Genomic DNA, 19,253 nt, shown 5'->3' on the forward strand with positions numbered 1-19,253 from the left:
CACACACACAAAACTTCCTCCGGCATGCAACCTCCACCTGGGTGAAGGATTCTTTCATCTCGCTGTGACTGCCACCAGGCAGGCTTGCATACCCATGCACACAGACGCACATACATCGCACTTTTTCGCTCCCTCCACCTGCTACCTCTTCTCCCTATGTCGACACAAGTGGACCAGCCCCACCAGTGCACAATCACGCACACTAACACAAGCAATGACATTGCTTGGCAACTAACAAATGCACACAGGTGACAATTTAAAGGAATTACCTAAATGAATAAGGACTACATCAAATCCTGCTATGGGTGCTTCATTATAGGTGAGGCACATTTTGCTGGCATGGTTTAGTTCCACTTGCCCTTAAAAGGGAAGGGTCACTGCAAATCAATACAAATGATTCTGAGTGATCACCTTTATCCTACGACAAAACATTTCAATCCTGATGGCAGTGATCTCATCCAGGATGACAAAGCCCCTATCAATAGGACACGAGGGGTCACTGAATGGTTCGCTGAGTATGAAAGTGACAGCCATCTCTATGTCTACACAGCGCTTAATTACAAAGAGTTAATGTCGCTACATGATTTAATAATATATAATTTATTTAAAAATACATTTCTAACAGTTCCAAAACTCTGGTCGACCTTGATCCTCCTTTCTTCGGTCTTTGGGGGGCACAGAAAGTCAACGGACGCCAGTGTTACAATTTACGACTTCAGGGGTTTACACACCAGGGGTATTTGTTTTGTTGAATTTACTTCCACATCTATTTTTTTTTTTTTTTCTAACAACTGTTTATGTATGAGTGCTTTCACACGGAAAGTGTATATTACACAGCGGAAAAGCGTCATTATTTTTTGAAGGCAGCCAGGTTAATTCTTCCGAGCTTTTTTTTTTTAGCAATTATCAAAACTCAATACAATGGCCGACCTGTTGATTGTTTGTTTGCCATCATCCATCATATGACAAAGGACCAAAAACACATACAGACAATGTTACAAAAGTGACGTGGTAGGAATAACCTTGATGGCAGAACTGAACGGGAAACTGAAGCAGTGATATCCACCTGTGCTCTCTACAAATCCACCAGACGTCTCTGATAAAAACAGTCATTTTACTTTGCAGTACACAGGACTTGCTGTTCTACTGCTGCCGTAATCAGTTTGTTTGTTTTAATACATCTTAATGGGCCAGACCTGACTTGAATCACAGTGGAGATTAACACGGTGAATGTAACCTCTCTCTATCTGTCAGCAAGCCAATGCTGCAGTGTGACCCCAGAGACCCCCACCGCCTTTTTGGTGCTCTGCAAGCATGTGCCGATTTCCTTGCTCAATGTTAAGTACCATTTGGAGAATACTATCAGAATTTCGCCTCACTGCCAGGCGCATGTTTAGCATATTTGTATCTTTAATTTGTCACATCCCTGGTGTTTACTCAGGGTTTTAAGATTGTAAGATAGATTTATGTGCAGCTGTGCAGCTTTCTGATGCATACAGTTTAGGTTCTCTCAGAGCCACATTGTTATTTCTCAAATTTAGTGAAGCCAGAGGGGAGCTTAGCTCTGGTGAACGGGGAGATTGTCACTGCCTGAGAGGCAAATGTGGCCCCAAACTCTTTAACCCTGATGACTCCTTGATGGAGCTGTAATTTACAAAATTGCCATCAAGACACACATAAAAAAGAGGTGCATTTATCCATTGTTAGGGAAAAAAATACTGACTTTGTATTTCTAAAGAGAAGTCAGGGGTCTTTTCCATTTACTTACATTACATCCAGTCTGGGTCTTAGCACAAGTATCTACTGGGACAATATAAGAACCGCATCATGAGGCTTTTCCGGCTTTAGCACTGAGCCATGGTGGTTGACACTCGGTTTCACCTTGCTGAACAAATAAGGCTTAGCTCATTTATGTTTGCCCTGCAACAGGTCCAGAAGTGACTAATAATTCAACAGCACAGCATTACTGTCAGTCCTTGAGGAGTTTAATGAGCGAAAAGAAGCACAAACACACACACATACACACACACACACAAAAGGATGAGGGATTTCTTGCAGCAAATCTGGACATTTGTGTCAAAATAACCTAACAACAAACACGCACATACACACACACAAATACACACACACACATAAGGAGACAAGAGACTCCAGCATGGAATTGCTTAGGTGCCCTTGCGCAAATGGAGCAAAGAAATGAGGCTCTAATGGCTCTTATTGTCCCTTTACGCTTAACCTTCAAACACAGGGGTTACTTCCTTGACAGTGCATATGCGCACAAACACACATGCGCACACATCCCCCATATAAACACACAAACTCTCGCACACACACACACACACACACACACACAAATCTGTTCAAATAGCAGAAACAGGTCCCTTGTAATTTATGGTTAACATTAGATGTGCCTTATTGTGTGTGGGTATGTGGAGTCCGGTCTTAGTGTGCATGCATTATTGCCTGTGTGGTGTGTGTGTGTGTGCGTGCGTGCGTGCGTGCGTGCGTGCGTGCGTGCGTGCGTGCGTGCGTGCGTGCGTGCGTGCGGTGTTATGTAATGTGAGTTTGATTGAGCGGAGGGTGGTCAAAGCCAGTATGGTTTGGGTCACGGGTCACACAGGTCAATAAAAGGGTCTACAGTGCTGTGACGGGTGGGGCTACAGTTCATAGTGCAATGACAGATGGGGTTAAAGTTCACAAATGAACAGGAAGAGGGAGGCTGGGACACTGCATTCACAAGTCAGTGCTCTTAATCCTAAAGCATGCAAGCGCCACTTCAGTACAATCCAGTACAGTGCAGGTAGGTAGGCAGGAAGCAGGGAATAGACTTAAGAAGAAAGTACACTTTGTTTAGTTTTCCTCCCCAGGGGCGTTTTCACTTCGGGAGATTCCTGAACTCCCCTGCAACATAACATTTTCTATGCAGCGTTTCACACTGCAGTATTTAAAATGCAAACCTTTCCAACAGTCTGCGGTGTTGTTGTTTTTTTTTTTTCTTACGAGCCCTCGTGTTCACTGTGACTGTAGAAGTCATGGCTCATGAGTGTTTTTTTGTTTTTTTTATGTCTGCAGGCGGTTGACAAATCTCCATAAGTGAAAACACTTCCGCAAAAGGAAAAAAATAAAGGTAACCGTTGAACGAAATTGAATAAGCATTAGTATAGGTGGTTTTGTATCTATCGGTATAGGTACTGACTGCTGTTAAACATGAGCAGCGATCAAGTTTCATATTTTTTGAGGAGTCTGACAACAAAAAGCAGATGTACGACCCCAAATCACAGAGATGATGATTCACACAGGACTAGCATCATCACATTACCTCTGTGTTTGGCAGAACATGGTTGGTCGGGTATTTGCGGTGGAGTTTTTACTTTACAAATCATGGACATGGCAGATTGACATGGGATTAAGATCACAGATGACTTCTATAATGATTCTTAATCATTAGACTGCACTCTGATGACTGCATACTGCTAGTTGTTAAGACGCCACATGTCAGTTTCATTTATAGAACTGGACAGTGCATAAAGCATCTAACGAACACAAGATATATGAATAAAGCTAGCATACTGGCGCAAAATACACATTTTTGTCCTTCATGAGCCCGAATCTTTGCTTGACTTGGCGCTTGAAGCCCTTGAATGATGAGCTTAGAGAATATGCAGACCGGAGTGCACTTCACTTTGTTCAAAATCTGAAACCATGTCATTTGTCACGATCGCCGGCTTTTAACAGAAACGGTCGGCACCACTGAATCGCAATAAAAGAAAAATTATCTGAAGCACCGACTGAAGCTTGAACAGATTTTTCTTTTTTCCTCCTCTGACTTACACCACAGAAAATATAACATTGACTTCCAACAGACTTCACTCTTCTGTCACATCGACTAAAACCAGAAAAGGGATGATCTTGGTGCCAAGATCCTTTACGGTCACCATCACTTTGGGCAGGATAACTAGTTGGGTACAATAGGCAGCATTCTTGTCTACATTACGGGACGAGGCAGTGCAGGTGGCATTCCTCAAGGGTCTCTATACTGGGATTGATTGATACATAAACAGGCTCTTCTTAACGCACCCGCCATCATTTCACTTCACATAACCAGCAGTGGATTCTGTCACTATTCTATCTCTTATACGATTTAACTGTATATTTTCTTTTTTATAACCTTTCGCACTCTTGTCAACACACTTACAGCTGATTTTCTAATAAATTCCACTTGAATTAGACTTTCATGGTTACTGAACTCAAGTGTGCAAAATCAAATGCACTGAAACTCTCCAAAGCAAAATGGAACAAGCACTCTATAAGCTGATTTGTGAAGTAAAACAATAGCAGATCGGAGAGTTTAATCAGCCTGCGGGACCGTGTAGATTAATCAAGCCTCGGTACAAAGACCCCTGTTCTCGACTCTAGTACGGCACATTAAGGTAGATCACTACAAGACACAGTCACGTCCAGTCAGGTTATATCAGAACACAGACACTCACTCAGTTGTCTCCTCGATGAGAGAGAGGCGCTCCCTTGCGCCTTGATGCCCTGGAAACAGAAGACATGTTGACACAAAGTGCAACCAATAAATAAAAAAAAAATAGAAAAAGAGGGGACGGAGACAAAGTGGGATTGTTGTTAGATCAGAGGAGGAAGAAACACTTTACTTTGGTATACTTCACAGCAATCACAAATCAACTTCCAGCTCCGCCTGCCCCCCTGATTTGCATTCAACAGAGGCGGACTCATTTCTCATTACGTGTAAATAACAGCAAACGGGCCTCTGCAAACCAAATAAATACACAAAGTGTAAGTGATGCAAAGCAGCCTACAAAGTTGAATGCTTGTTCATTTTGCCGTCTGAATGGTCACTGTTACAAGGACGAATGTCATGTCACTCACCCGCGTGTTTCAGTTTATTCATTCTTGCATGCATTCACTCACTCACAGCAGCAGTGCATGTCCGCTAGTGTCTACCAACAGCCCTGGCAACGCTTACTGGATACACACACCGAACGAGGATTCACCGGCCTCCTTCTCTGTAACACTGAAAATATGTAAGGTGCTTTGCGTCAGTGACACCCGTTTTGATGAACGGAAGAATAAATAGAGTCGGTGGGTGACACCTCTGTAAAGTGCAGGGTTTATAAATACTGGTGGTTTGTTCTTTGTGTTCCCACACAGGGTTGCTGCTCGTGTTCCCACACAGAGATTTGATTGCCAAAAGACTACAAATGTTATACCGATTCCGCAACAGTGCACTTCCGAAGACGTGAGACGAGGACAAGGTTCTCAGACAACTGTGCAAACATGTACTTATAATACCCAAATAACAGTATTTCCACAGTGTCTCTCGCTACATAGTCAGCTATGTTATTCATATTATTGCTGTCCCAGCTGGCAACGCTCTATTCCTGTTACTAATTACATTGAATTCTAAAACTGTGAAACAAACTGCATAAAGAAATATGATTAGTAAACACTGCATCCTCTTTAAAGAGACCAGAGGAAAACAGGGTTGGTCTATAAACTTGCATTTAAATGATAATTTGTTATCCTGCTACTGTAATTTATTTTGAGGAGCGCAATATGGTTTCTGCATTTTGCTGACTGCATGTTAATGGACCAGCGGTATTATGTGTCCTTTAGCCTCAATATGGAGGTCTATCAGGGGCCTAGCTTCAAGTGGAAATGCACATTATATGATTAATCTTCCAAACCTTAATGTGTGGATGCTTTGTGGCGGTAATATTCATGGTGCGAAACCTTGCGGCGACAATACTTCTGACTGCTAAACAGGCCTCATTGGAGCCAGCAGTGTGTACGTGTCGTTATAGCTGATTTATTTTTGCTCATTTGATCTTGACGTGATTTTAAAGGGGCACTACGCGGCTTTTTTACAGGTCCATAAACAGACAAATACACAGAATTTTGAAGGTTTTGTCCCTCACTGATTCTTGGATGGATGCACTGTCTTCCTGGAGGTCTCTGATGGTCGCCGAACAACCTCACATAAACAACAAGACACCAGGAAGTCAATGCATCAAGCCGACCTTTCTTAACCACATTGTGACCTGAACTCAAATTTATTTTCACACACACACACACACACACACAGAGAGAGAGACACACACAGCTCTAATCGGCGCAGGCAGATGGAAAGAGGTCTTGAACTATAAAAGTTGATGGTCACATAAAACTTCAATTAAATACCCTACATCCCCCCTGAACACAGACTTTACATTATTTCACCCTATCCAGCCATCTATCAGTCCGTGTATCCACACACACATAAACTACATACACGCACACGCAGACACACCGTGCTTGTATTTCAATCGCATAACCTTAAAAACCTGCCCTCTTTAACAATAATCCCTGGTCTCAACGGGACTTGTTTACATAAAATAATAAACCAATGACAATAAGTATCATAAGCGTGATTGAACTCTCTTGTTTGGCCAGCAAGGCGGGCAATTCCCAATGATTATACGGAATTATCTCGCTGGACGAATAAGTGAGTCACTGCACTACAATGCCTCCCCCTCAAATTCAAAACATTCGGGTTCATTAATTTCCGACAATGTGATGAAGTGAAGTGAGCACGCGAATCTGAATTTAACATGAAAACGGGCAGAACATATCAGTCACCACACGAAGAAGTGGGTAAAAGATATGGCCAAAAGCTACACCCCTAGACTTAGCTCTTGACCTTAAGCGAGGACAGGGAGTAGGAGGACAAAGAGAGGTGCAGAGAGGAGAGGAGAGGAAAGGAGAGGAGAGGAGAGGACATGGTTACCAAGAGTTAAAAGGAAACTGCAACAGAGGATGAGCAGTGACAGGGAGGGGCAAGGCGGGGTGGAGGAGTACTGGTAATAAAGGAGATGAAAGGGACGGAGGGAGGGAATGTGAATGGAGAGGTATACAGGTGAAAGGCCGACCGTAAAGAGGAGAGCGTAGGACGGCAGAGTGAAACGATATAAAGGAATGGGCGAGGAACATGAAAGGGACAGATGACTGAAGGAAATCGGAGAAGAATGAGAAAAGGAAGAAAAAGTAAATGATTGAGACGAAGGACGTGGAGTCTGAAGGCGAGAAGGATGACAAGAAAAGGAGGGGAAGGGTAGAGTTCAGAGGGGGGGAAGGTGGTAAGAGGCAGGGACAGAGAAAGGAGGAGAAGTATGACGATGAAGAGAGATCAGAGCGAAGAAAATGGATGAATATGTGCAGGGAGATAAAAAAAAAAAAAGTAAAATTAAGGCCATTTTTTTTTTACAATGGGGCACAAAAGAGGAAGAAAAGAGGGATTAAGGAAATCGTAAAATTTAAAGAAGAGAAGGAAGAAAGACGGAAGAACAAGAAAACTGACAGACATAAAAAGAAGAATGTATAAAAACTCAAAGTAGGGCAAAAAACTGCCTCTCTCGTGCTCAGCCCCTATCTCCTCCTCTTTCTATCTTTCTATCCTTAGCAGCTCTATTACTCAGTACGGCTGTACAAAATGATCTAGTTTACAGGAATAGGAGTGGGAGACCTACATAGTCACAATCAGCACTGGACCTTCCATCCGTCTGCTTAAATTGGGCACGGACGCGGAGAGCACTGATGACGCAGGCTCATACGATCTATGTCATCATGCATGTTGATTAAGGGTTTCCCAGCCCGAGCCCAATACGTAGAGACCAACCACAGCCGCTCATTAGGAGTGCTTGCTCAACAGGGGGGTCGGCTGAACATGATCTGTGTCTCTACAGTACACAGTAAATAATACGCGGACACGAGTAGAGGCAAACTAGACCAAAGTCTTCTCTTTCCACTGACCCTGCGGATCAATAACACCGGACAAAAACATCCCCAGCACAAAGGCAAGGAGTAAAAAAGAATCAATGATTGTTCTCCTTTCGTTTGTACAAGTGTTGGGACCATCATTTCTCACGCAGCTGAAAGGTTGTTAGCAAGTGATATTACTGTTTCCTCAGCGGCTGGGGAGCACTGATGGAGGTGTATCAGGGCTAAACTCAGATTATCTACTCTTTTATTTGCATAATAGAGTCGATCCACCTTAAATCCGGAAGAAAAGTCCAGCTACCACAGCTACAACTTCAGTCATGTTTGACACACCTTTGCTGAAAGTTTCGGATGCATTGCTCGTGGTGATTAACAAATAAAGACTTTACAGGTAGGGGCTGTGATGCACCTTAATTTCAAGATAAAAGACCACGAGGATTAAGAGAGGATGAGGACGTCTCCAGGCCGTGTGAGGACATGACCTGCCCACGGAGTGCAAGAAAAAATAACTCAAAGATAGCTTCATCCAATAAAAAATGAGCGTCTGTCTTTTAACAAATGTTAACACTCTGTTTTAAACCATGAGATAGCCTCTATGTGCTTGTTTTCTCGATAAAGTTGTTGTTTTTTTTTTCCGAGACGTCTTTAAAGGATTGTCCTCTACAGGAATGCAGTGTCAGCAGAGTAAACATGTCCTTTGCTCAGAGATTCCCATCTCACCCTCATTCTTTTCGCGGGGTGACACATATAGCGACATATCTGATTATCCAGCTCCTATGTTTGCTGCCCTGTCTTGGCTTAAGCTGTCAGTTGTTTTTAGCTTTCAGACATCTCTAATTGTATCTAATGATTTGTCTGCCACAGCCGTGAGCATTCTCTTAACAACCCAATCGCCAGAGTAAATGTTGACAATGTATTTTTCCTGCAAAATACAGATGATGGAAACATAATAGTTTCCTTATATGGCAACTTTAAGTGTATATGGTCAATCATCATAAGTTATGTTATGTCGATGCTGCGCTTATGGGCTGAGCACAAAAACCACTTGGTTAGGGTTAGGAAAAGATCATGTTTTGACTAAACCCAGGCTGGAAATTGTCCCGATGTCATGTTAAAAATGCTAACCTTTGGGTTGCAAATTGATCTGACATTTTGTTAAAAAATACCTGATTTCGTTGGCACAAACATGTCCAGTGGTTTGGCACTTACACATTTTGAAACACCACCTTCAGGAGACATGAAAGTCAGCTCATATACGCATGTTACCTGAACTGATATGACAAGTCTTGTAGAATTTGTTGATATGACATTTATGCAAATTACACATTTTCGCATCTTTTGTTCGCAAAAATACACAAAGCCAACATTATATTCTGCCAACTGGACTGCTCCGAAATCACAGTAACTGAAGCTTAGTTGGTCATACCTTGTGTACCAATTATTTTAATTAAGTTTTTGCATTGGAAAGACATCTGTTTCTACTTTAAAATAACAGCTACATTAATTGTGATTCAAAGAAAAGTACTAATTATGTTTCTCACATAGCTCTATTTGTCTTCCATCCGTCAACAAAGTAGTACCACATCTGCAAAAATATCTACACGACATCATGTATTGACTTTTATATTAATACATATTTAAAGTTTTATCATGATTTCTTGAGGAATATGGACAGCTGTCAGATGTGACGAGGCCTAAACTCCTTCGTAAACGCACACAAATAAGCAAAGACACATTCGCCTGCCCTTTCTGATTGCCATTCTTCACATATTATGACCTATCTAGCCCAAGGAGGTTATTCCTCTGCACATAAACTGAGTCACTCCGTACCTCGCTCCATTTGAGATGGAGAGAGGAGACATGGAATGAGAGACAAAGACAGAAGAATCTGCCTGATCCACTTACGTTTCACCATTCGAATGTAATAGCCCACTAACAGACAATAAACGATCCTCAACTATCGCTTAGCTGCCTCTCATTCTTTTTAGGATGAAGCCAGGAGAGAAAAAGGGAGAAAAAAAGGGAGGCAAAAAAAAAAAAAAAAAGGAAAGTTGCCTAAATCTATGGAGAATAGAAAACGACGGAGACGAGAGTGAGAAAGACAGAGCGAGAAAGGGAACAAGAGTGAGCTAACCATCAAGAGCTTTTGATTCCCACCATAAAATGTTCCTTTTAAGAATGCCCATGAAATTAGCTCGCTGAAAGAAAGCAATCTCAATCGATTCAATCCCCTCTAAAAAACTTTCAAACAGCCACCATACCTCCAGCTCTTAAGAGTCTCTGCGGGACATAAAATAGCTTCTCGCCTCTTTCCGTCGAACCCCCCTCTCTTTTTTTTCTTTCCCTCCCTGACTTCCTCTTTCCTCGTCAGTCTTTCACCCCACCTGCCATATCTACGCTGGCGCACTGACAGAGAGTGGGGAGAAATCTTTAAGTGTGGAATTGAAAAATGGGGGTCAGTTCACACTTTTCAATTTGTGTTTGGCTCTCTCACTAACTCGTCAGCTTCAGGAGGATATCTGGGTCGTACTTAGCTGCACTTTTTACGATGTCCCAAGATATTATACGTAGTGACCCTCTTCTGCACATATTGAAAGACAGTTTTAGTGCGCGGCCTACGCAGGGTCAAAATCACTATGAAAAGAAAAACAAATATTGCATCTGCTGATCGATGCTTTATTTACATTTGAGGACTCAACTCTTAATCAAATACAGTTGTAGGTCAAATTCACAAAGCTCGATTGTGCATTTGGTCATTGCAGAGGTCCCAATTTCTCCCCCTCACATCCTCACTAATTTCCTGCTGCAATCTGCCTTCATAAAATCAGGTTTCAACACATTTACAGCGGAAAAAGGTCACGAGAACAGGACTGACATCTGGCCGATTGAGCAGCCCCAAGGTTTTGTTATTTTATTGCATATTAAATTGGTTTAACTATGCAGAATTCAAGAAAAAATGCTAAACAGTCCATTATTACCTTTGAGAACAGTCAATTTCCATTTATTAACTGCAGCTGTCAAACTAACAAGAGCATCTGAGGTTTCATTTAAACTCAAATCGATGCAAACAACCGTTTGAGAGTGTGATGTGAGCTGAGAGCGAGGAGTGAGGCATGATCTCCAGCAATCCAAACCACTTTTCCTTTTCCTGGACCTTCTTAGAACTCAGCAGGTCACAAGGTAGCCCCATTAAAATAAAAGAGGAACTTTGAGGAAAGTTTGGCTCAAAGTTGTGTTTCTGTGGGGGCCAGGAACTGTCCCTAGGACAGAGTGTCCGACGGCGGGGAAACCAGGGCAGGAGAATCCCTGACGGACTCCTGAAGCCCTGGAAACCTGGCTGAGGAGGGGAGGAACTTCTGAAAGCTAACTTCTGCTGCACTTTCAGGGATCAGTGAGCGAATGCAGGTGGAAGACAACGGAGCGAGGAAAAGCAGGAGGACGTTCCAGAAAAGAGGGAGGGTGAGGTAGAGGGAGAGAGCGTGAGTGAGATGGTCGACCTCGTGAAGTGGTGGAAGCAGTAGAAATAGCTGCCCCACTTGTAGACACACTTTCTGTTGCTAGCCGGCTGTCCTCGATGCACTGGGGTAGCTAACCTATATAGGCCTGCTCTACGCTGTGGCGTCTCCCACAGACTCGCCAACACACACTCGCTCTCATGCACACAGTCATGCACACACGGGAGGGGAGGGGGGAGGCTAAAATCAGGCCGCACATGCTGTAGCTACTGCTGAGTTAAGTCACCTGTGCTGCTAGCCTAGCTTGCTAGCGGGCAGCCAGCTGCTCCTCTAATTAAGAGCCCATCTACTCAAGGGGCCTGAGCATATGGAGGCCTCTATGGCTAGGTACTGGTTTTATAATGATAGCAATACCATGCTGTGGAGCACTGGCCAGACTTCCTAAAGTTGGACATGGTGTATTAAGAAGATAAAGTTATTGTGGCACTGGCCAGACGCTACGCAGTAAAGGGAGTTTGGAAGCACTGCGATTTCTTTAATATACCTCCAACACAGACAGTGATGAGCATATTTCAGTATTAGCTCCCTCTTTTATTAATGCACAAATGCTGTAAGACAGATATGCTAATGTCGTGCTGTTTTCCACCTGCGGAGCGAGTGAGACACTTGAATTCAAATGATTATCCGCCAATTAATCAGAGCACTCCGAGAGGTGATATAATTGAGCGAATCTTCAAAGATTAAAACTCTCCTCATATATTCTGTGCTGTCGGAGCACAGACAGAGCATCCCTCTCACTCCCGATGACGCAAATCAAAGTGATGTTGGTTTTAATTGAATTAATTGATCAATCAGAACGTGAAAAGAAAAATTCAAAAATCCATGTGCAGACTTCTCTGTACATGGTCTGTTTTCTGCTGCTGTGTTTTTTGTGTGTCTGGACAAACAAGCGACTAAGCAAACAAATCATGCTCTGTTGGTGGCATCACAATACTAATGTGTGAATTATACCATGTGAGACGTGACAACACGCAAACAACCGCGGTGTCGGGTGAAATATAATGTCTTAGGCATAAATGCAACCTACTTGACTGAGGTTACTCTGACACTTTCAACAGCCGTTTTATTGACTTTGCTGTCTGAGGCCAAGGACTAATGGCCACTTCACAAGACAAACACACACACAGTCGAACACACAAACACACATGGGCGCGCATACAGATTTCGCACACTAGCACATACTGCACACTCAAACCGCACACCGTTGCTTGCTTCAGTGTGCGGGGCCGACATACAATTATGTGAGGCCATTTCAGGCTTCATTACAAAAAACGCATTAGTCAGTGACTGCAACGTGGGCACAGTGCAGACATAGTATCTAAGGCTGTGAGTGCGTGTTAATGTGTGAGCCTGTGTGATAAATTATTAGGAAGAGGGACACTTTAAATGTAGTACAAGAAAAAACAAAGACTGATAACGGTTATGGTAAAATGATAGGATTCTGGGCACACGTACCACAGTCGTCAAAGTAGAGGGGGTTGTCACGAGCAATCCAGCACTGCATTGAAATTTTTAATATCATAATTCACAGCTTTTTTTTGGCCGTCTGCAGTCCGTCTGCGTGAGCCTGGTCAAGATCGTGCTGTGCAAAAAGTGCCCATAGATCTGTGCTATTTTTAAGATTTTGGTTGGAAGACACAGACGTTTAACAGAAACTTTAATTACAATATGTCCATTTTCATCATCTATTTTTATTGTGTGCAAATTCTTCAAACGACAGCCCACATAACCTCTATAATACACAATATGTAAATATAGACAGAACGTTGTTGTTCATTTCTGTTCTCTACTAAATCCTGCAAGGTACACGAAAGATGAAATATAGATAACATAAATTCCGCTTCTTACCAGCAACTTTTACCCAGAACAGCTTGCATCTATACTGTAAAGTCCTATCCATTTACTTGATTGATTCTCTTTATTGCCATCTGAGGACAGCAGGTACAGTATGTGCTCCATCTGTAGTCTCTAATTTGAGTGGCCCACATTGTTAAAGCAAAGATACACACAGCAGATCCGCCGTGAACACCGTAATCAGATCTTGTTCCGCCGCCACCTGGACGCCGCCAAGTAGACCAAACAAAGTCCCACACATCAAACTGGTCTGCTGTAGTTCGATATTCTACACAGGCTTTAGATTACGGAATAAAAAATCACGACAGGTTTTGGAGGCAAAGCTACTTCACTTAGCGTCATGAAAAATCAGAAGACAATAAAACCCCCTTCAGAGGTTCAGAGACACAGGACCATCGTTCAGCTCCTTGTTTTCCGAGGTGGTGTGGCAAATAAAACAGCTAAAGCTTCACACTTTTACTGGCAATAGATCTGCACACTGGCCGCAATGGACAACATAATGCAATAGAGCCCAATCATAACTGTTCATTTAACTGTGTTAGTTTATTTTATAGTTGTATACAGGATTTGGCCCTCCTTAGGATTCTCTACTGTACTGCAAAACTGTCATTAACATTACAACACAAAAACAATTTACAACTGATGACTCTGGACTGTAATTTTACAGAACCAGTGCAGCTAGAGAAATACTGCGGCCCATGTAGGCATTGAATGTACAAAACATGAAATCAGAATCCTCTTATTAAGCATCCATTGTCTGAATCTCGGAAGTAAAATAATATAAAAGCAGGGCCGCACAATTAATCGAGATCACAGTGCGGCCAAGTGCAATTTCCAAATCGCATAAGCTGTAATTTTTTGATAAAAAATGTGACAAAAAGCGTCATTATAATGAAGCACTGCAGCGCTGCAGAGACGCCCTGGCCAACAAATCTTGTTTCACCAGATGTAAGAAAGCAGGCCCCAGTGAATGTCACATCATCATCAGCGTTTGTTAGCTGAAAATGATTTTTTTTTTGCAAAAATTACCATTACAACCATTTGTAAAACATATCCCAATCACAATATCCGTCTAAATAATCATCATATAGTTTTATCATATCATGCAGCTCTACTTTAAAGTAAAGTTAAGTTCATGGCTGTATAAAAAAAATCTTGACAATCACCAGAAGGAAAGTTTTATTTCTGTTCTGTGCAAATAATGCATTCACTTTGCACTTGACATTGGATGGGTGAAGCCAATCACTGTCTGTTGAGTGTGTAAGTCGGTATGTGAGTGCTGGGTGTGGGTATTGTTCATCCACTTGCTCGCCCAATAAAAGAGCCTTTTTCCCTTTAGCAGTGTTTCTTGCCAACTTTACACGCAGCGGGATTAGAGGTATAAAAGAACTTTCTGAGGAGAAGAGGAGATGAAAAAGTGTTTTAAAAGAAAGGAAGACGGAAAAAAAGAAAGAAACAGACCCCAAACTCTGCTCCTGTTTCCCTTACAGGAAGCCATTTTTAGACAGCCATCCATTAAGTCCGCTGCGTTCCCATACTGTCAGCCCCTAGTGAAGCCAAAGAGGCCATGTCAACTGAGGGCGTTAGGCAGGCAGGCAGGAAGGAAGGAAGGAAGGAAGGAAGGCAGGTAGGATGCAGCACAGCACCCTCTCCCTCCGCATTGTGGGAATTGGGGGAGGAGCAGGTAGTGGACTATAATACGAATGTCACTGCAGTACAGCATCTTTAGAAAGAGGAAGATGGATTAAAGCTTTAGCTCAACATGAAAAGATGCTCTTAAATAGGTGGGGAAGAAAAGAAAGAGGGTTTGGAGGGATGGTGGCTTTGGCTCGGCATAAAATGCATTGCCACAGATAAGACAACACAGTAAAAGGATAGAGAAGAAGGGGCTTGTAATCAAGACTTTTGATAGAAATGAGCTTCTTTTAGTGATATGTAATCCGAGAGATGCAGGCATTCTTACGCAACGCACATTTTCAGTGCTAGAAACGCACAATGAGTTGTTTGTGTCTGACAGAAAGAGCGAGAGAGACAGACAGAGAGAGAGAGACAGAGCGTGTGGTCTGTGTATCTCACCTCTGGCCCCATGTGTTCTGTCTGTGTTGTGCGGTCAGTCATTTGGCAGTCTTTCATCTTCAGGGCAGCTTTGGCACTCTCCTGCATACGGAACAAACACACACACACCCATCAACCGAGTCCAAAAAAAAAAAAATCATAAAGAAAGAACATCAAATAGGAATAAATCAGAACAGCTAAATGCTCTCCCAGCAGACGTGTGCCTTGCCTCCGCTCAAAACACTCAGTGTAGTTGGCTAACGTTCTCTGCTAGCTATCAAAAGAAAGAAGGGGAAGAAGAAAAAAAAAACAACCTCAACAAAACCAAATCCCTCTCTCCCACTCGGCTGCGTCTCCTGGAAATCCGAGAGGTCATAAAACTGGGCTGGATTGCAGGAGAACTTTTTCTACAGCCAGGTTTTAGAACAGGGACCCTCCTCAAAGTGCACCGGCAGAGAAGAATTCATAAAAAGTGACAGCCAGTGCTGGCCGGCCTGCGAGAAAGGTCCTTCTAGGAGATAATTAATAGGTTTCCTCTGGCAGATTTACAGTCGGAGGTGTAGAGAGAAAAGCGTTGGCCCCGTCCTTCAAAACACAGCACTTTTACCTTGACCGGGAACCTGCCGACTCCCGTGTTACCGCTATGTGATTATTTCGAAAAGGCAGGTTGCATTTCCTCCGAACGAGGAGAACCCGGCACCATTTCCACCGGGAGCGTTTTATGACGACGCCACTAATCATTCTGACATGCTCGCCCCACACTGCTCATGGGTAGGGGAACAGACCGGGTTTAAAAGTTGCGGTGGCTATGAAATATTGAGAAAATTCATTAACCTTGATTAAAGTTAATCAACCAAATTAAGACACGGTGTAGGGATGGGTTAACGGTAGGGAGATTGAGAGAAAGTTAATTGCTGACATAGCTCTGAACCCGATTATAAACTGTCCTGCTCGCAACCAGCAGGAGCGAGCTGACAGACTGAGTTAAAAATCTGTTTTCATTAGTCATGCCCGTGCCTACATGAAATGCAAGGGAGGCTTTTCCGCAGCTAAATGTTGCAGTTGGAGCCCGGTCCTTCAACAAAATGCACCGGCAGTGAGAGAGAGGAGAAAACTCATAAAAAGTGACAGCTAGTGATGGCCAGCCAGCTAGCAGGTCCTTCTAGGAGATAATTAATAGGTTCTCACTGGCAGATTTACAGACGGAGGCAGAGCGAGGGGAGCTCTGGCTATGAGCTGCCCTTCCCTGCACTTTAACTTAGCCGCTGCGGGCATGGCGTCCCTTTTAGACTCTCCCACATAGACACATCTTATCCCTCACAAGTGTTCAGAAGCACAACACGGCCCCTCAACTGCACAACATTGTAAATTTGAAGCAGTGGCAGAATGACCTTTGTTCCAAGGGCACGTGGTGCGGTTAAAAATAAAGTAAGGCTGCGGCCGCGGCAAGGACGCAGGCTCGTAGTCGACAATTTATCAATACACACAAAGCGATACGCGCAGACTTCTGCTCATAAAAACACACAAGCTGTATATGTCTGTAAATCACAGCGAGAGAAGTGCGATGAACAGACAATGCCCTGACGACTGATTGTTAAATCCACGTATGGCGTGGGAAGAAAAATGGTCGCATTAGCATTTCACCACACGGGTAGAAAGAGAATGAGGTAACGAGGGAAAATAAAAGATAAGAATCAAAGAGAGAGAGTGTAACTGGGAAAAAATATAAAACTTCATCCAGACTTCATCCGATGAAAAGACCAAAATCAACACTGATTTGATTTTGCTGCTTAAAAAGTTACATTTGTGTTGCCTGATACAGTTCAGCTTCATTTCATCTGAGTCATAGACTTCTATTGTTGTCCAAAGACCATTAAAAACACATTAATGAGCCACACTGTTGCGCTGGCTGACACGTTCCCCCCATTACCATGAACATAAGCACTGTAGCTGATTTGGATTAAATTCTACATCCTGCAGCTAGAAATACTCACTACAGCACCAAATCTGCACATGGAAGTCATCCTGAACAATTCACTCATGTCTACTTAAAAAACACAGTGCCCCGCTGTTTTATGAAGACTTCTCATTTTTGTTAAAGTGACACTACACATGTGCGACCTCTCAGCAGGAATGAACAGCGTCGGGGCTGAGAGCCTCAGGTACACTGCGGAGTTTCGATAGTACTGAGAGACAGACTAATGCATTCTTGACAGAAGGAAATACACACAGCAGAACTTGGCCCACCTGATCCATGAAGTCGGCTACTTCAAATTCAAATGTTAGGTGAAAATGTATCGAACCTGTATCCAGTAACATCTGCTGTGATTTCTGTTTGCGCGGTAAACATTATTGTCATGTTTGTCTTGTGTTGAACATTGGCACTGAAGTTTGCAGATGCATCCAAACCGTCCCTTCCATCCAAGAAATTACACAAAATTACCACTGAACAAGCAGATGCTTCTATCCCTCTGTAATTGAATTCCGACTGATCACTGCCCTCCTTTGTTTAGTACATGCAGTCTGATCACTGCTTTACTGTATAAAGCTCGGGGGCCAGCTCACGGACACAGACCCGCTTTTTGTTTGTCAAGCTCGCCGGTGTGCCGGCAGACTTCTTAAACTCACAGCAAACCTATTGGATGACGTTCCTCAACAGGTGCACCTACAATAGATCATAGTCCATAGTATATATAGATATATGTATTCGACTTTACAGATGCGCCTACTAAAGCGGCCACTGAGTGCAGATTTCTATTTGTACTGATCTCATTCATATGCCTGTATTTACTCTCCTGTTTCCCATAACAGAGCAATTAAGAGAGAGATCACAGTTTCTGACATATTTAGGTGAAATGTATTATAGTTAATAACCTTCCTGTTAATGCTAATATATCATATTGGTAATCCTACTTTTTTTTATCACAGATAAAATTATAACATCCAACACCATCCACTGAAGAGTGCCCAGGTGAAACACTATAATCTTTTTATTGTAAACGATCACATTTCTTCAATGACTTAAAAATTTAGAGTGGTTCATTTCTAAAGTGTTTCATTTAATGAATTCCATTTCCTCGTGAAAATAATGATAATTAAATGTTAAACTCATTAGAGATTATTACCAGCTGCCGCGTGTATTTATTAACGGCGGCGCTAACTACAAGAAATAATTCACAGCGATTAAAAAGGTGTTTCAGCGCGCGAGGGCGCAGTATGTTATGTTGCCTGTAGACCTGAGAGGAGAGAGAAATTACTGTTAGATGAAGTGTTAAACAGTGTAAACAGGCAAAATGCAGCTCCATTCCAGAGCGGGCACCACAAGAGAAAAGAGTAACTCCAGACACACCTGCATTCAGAGGTGACACAAGCATGCCACTGAAAATGACAGGAGGAGGGAGGAGGATAGGTGCCGCTCACAGGGAAGGAGAGAGAGTTATCGCAGTCAGAGGAGGGAAGAGACGAAAGACGAAGAGCGAGAAAAAATGAGATGCGTGTGCCAGAAAGTGATCAAACAAACAGATGCCAAATGAGACTCAAGTCAGTGGGTTGGACTGGCATCTCGCACAACAGCGGCATAACACTGGCACATTATCCCGCTAACGCCTGGCATAATGTCTGCATTACATCGCTTTGATAGAGCAGGTGACAAATTACAGACTTGTAGATGACAAATGATGACAAATGTTGCCGTATGGAGCATTTCTGCAGGATGAGCTTCAATCCAACTTCCAAAAGGGAAGAAAGAAAAAACAACACGTTTCATTTTGCATATAAATCCCTATATTTTGTGAGTATAATTTGGTCATTCCAAACAACCAAACACGGAGATGACTCAGTGCTTCCCATCCTTGTCTACGGGGACAAATTTGTGAAAACATTATACTTCTCTCTTGGCTGCAACGGGGCCCCAATAATTCTGCTATTACATTAAGCTGGCGGGAACAAGCAGTTTACATTAACAAAGACGGAAAAGATGGGCTTTCTGGTGCCATGCCATGCGATATCGACGGTGTGACTTGGAGCCAACTATAAAGCCATTCTCGCATT

The 19,253-nt window shown here is 42.9% G+C and overlaps 1 protein-coding gene across 7 annotated transcripts in view; it reads right to left on the bottom strand.

Annotated features, from left to right (window-relative positions):
- ccser1 (coiled-coil serine-rich protein 1) overlaps positions 1–19,253 on the bottom strand; it is a 120,691-nt gene that overhangs the window by 42,699 nt on the left and 58,739 nt on the right. For 3 of the 7 annotated variants that reach the window (XM_030417432.1, XM_030417434.1, XM_030417433.1), the window contains exons 10-11: positions 15,225–15,305; positions 4,491–4,539 (exon numbers count right to left, since the gene is read on the bottom strand). In XM_030417432.1, the coding sequence (XP_030273292.1) occupies positions 4,491–4,539; positions 15,225–15,305 (130 nt within the window). Of the gene's footprint in view, positions 1–4,490; positions 4,540–14,505; positions 14,542–15,224; positions 15,306–19,253 lie in introns of those variants that run through there. The other 4 variants (XM_030417431.1, XM_030417437.1, XM_030417436.1 and 1 more) reach the window with 2 other exon arrangements.

The sequence above is a fragment of the Sparus aurata genome, chromosome 5 (assembly GCF_900880675.1).
Source record: "Sparus aurata chromosome 5, fSpaAur1.1, whole genome shotgun sequence".
NCBI lineage: Eukaryota > Metazoa > Chordata > Actinopteri > Spariformes > Sparidae > Sparus > Sparus aurata.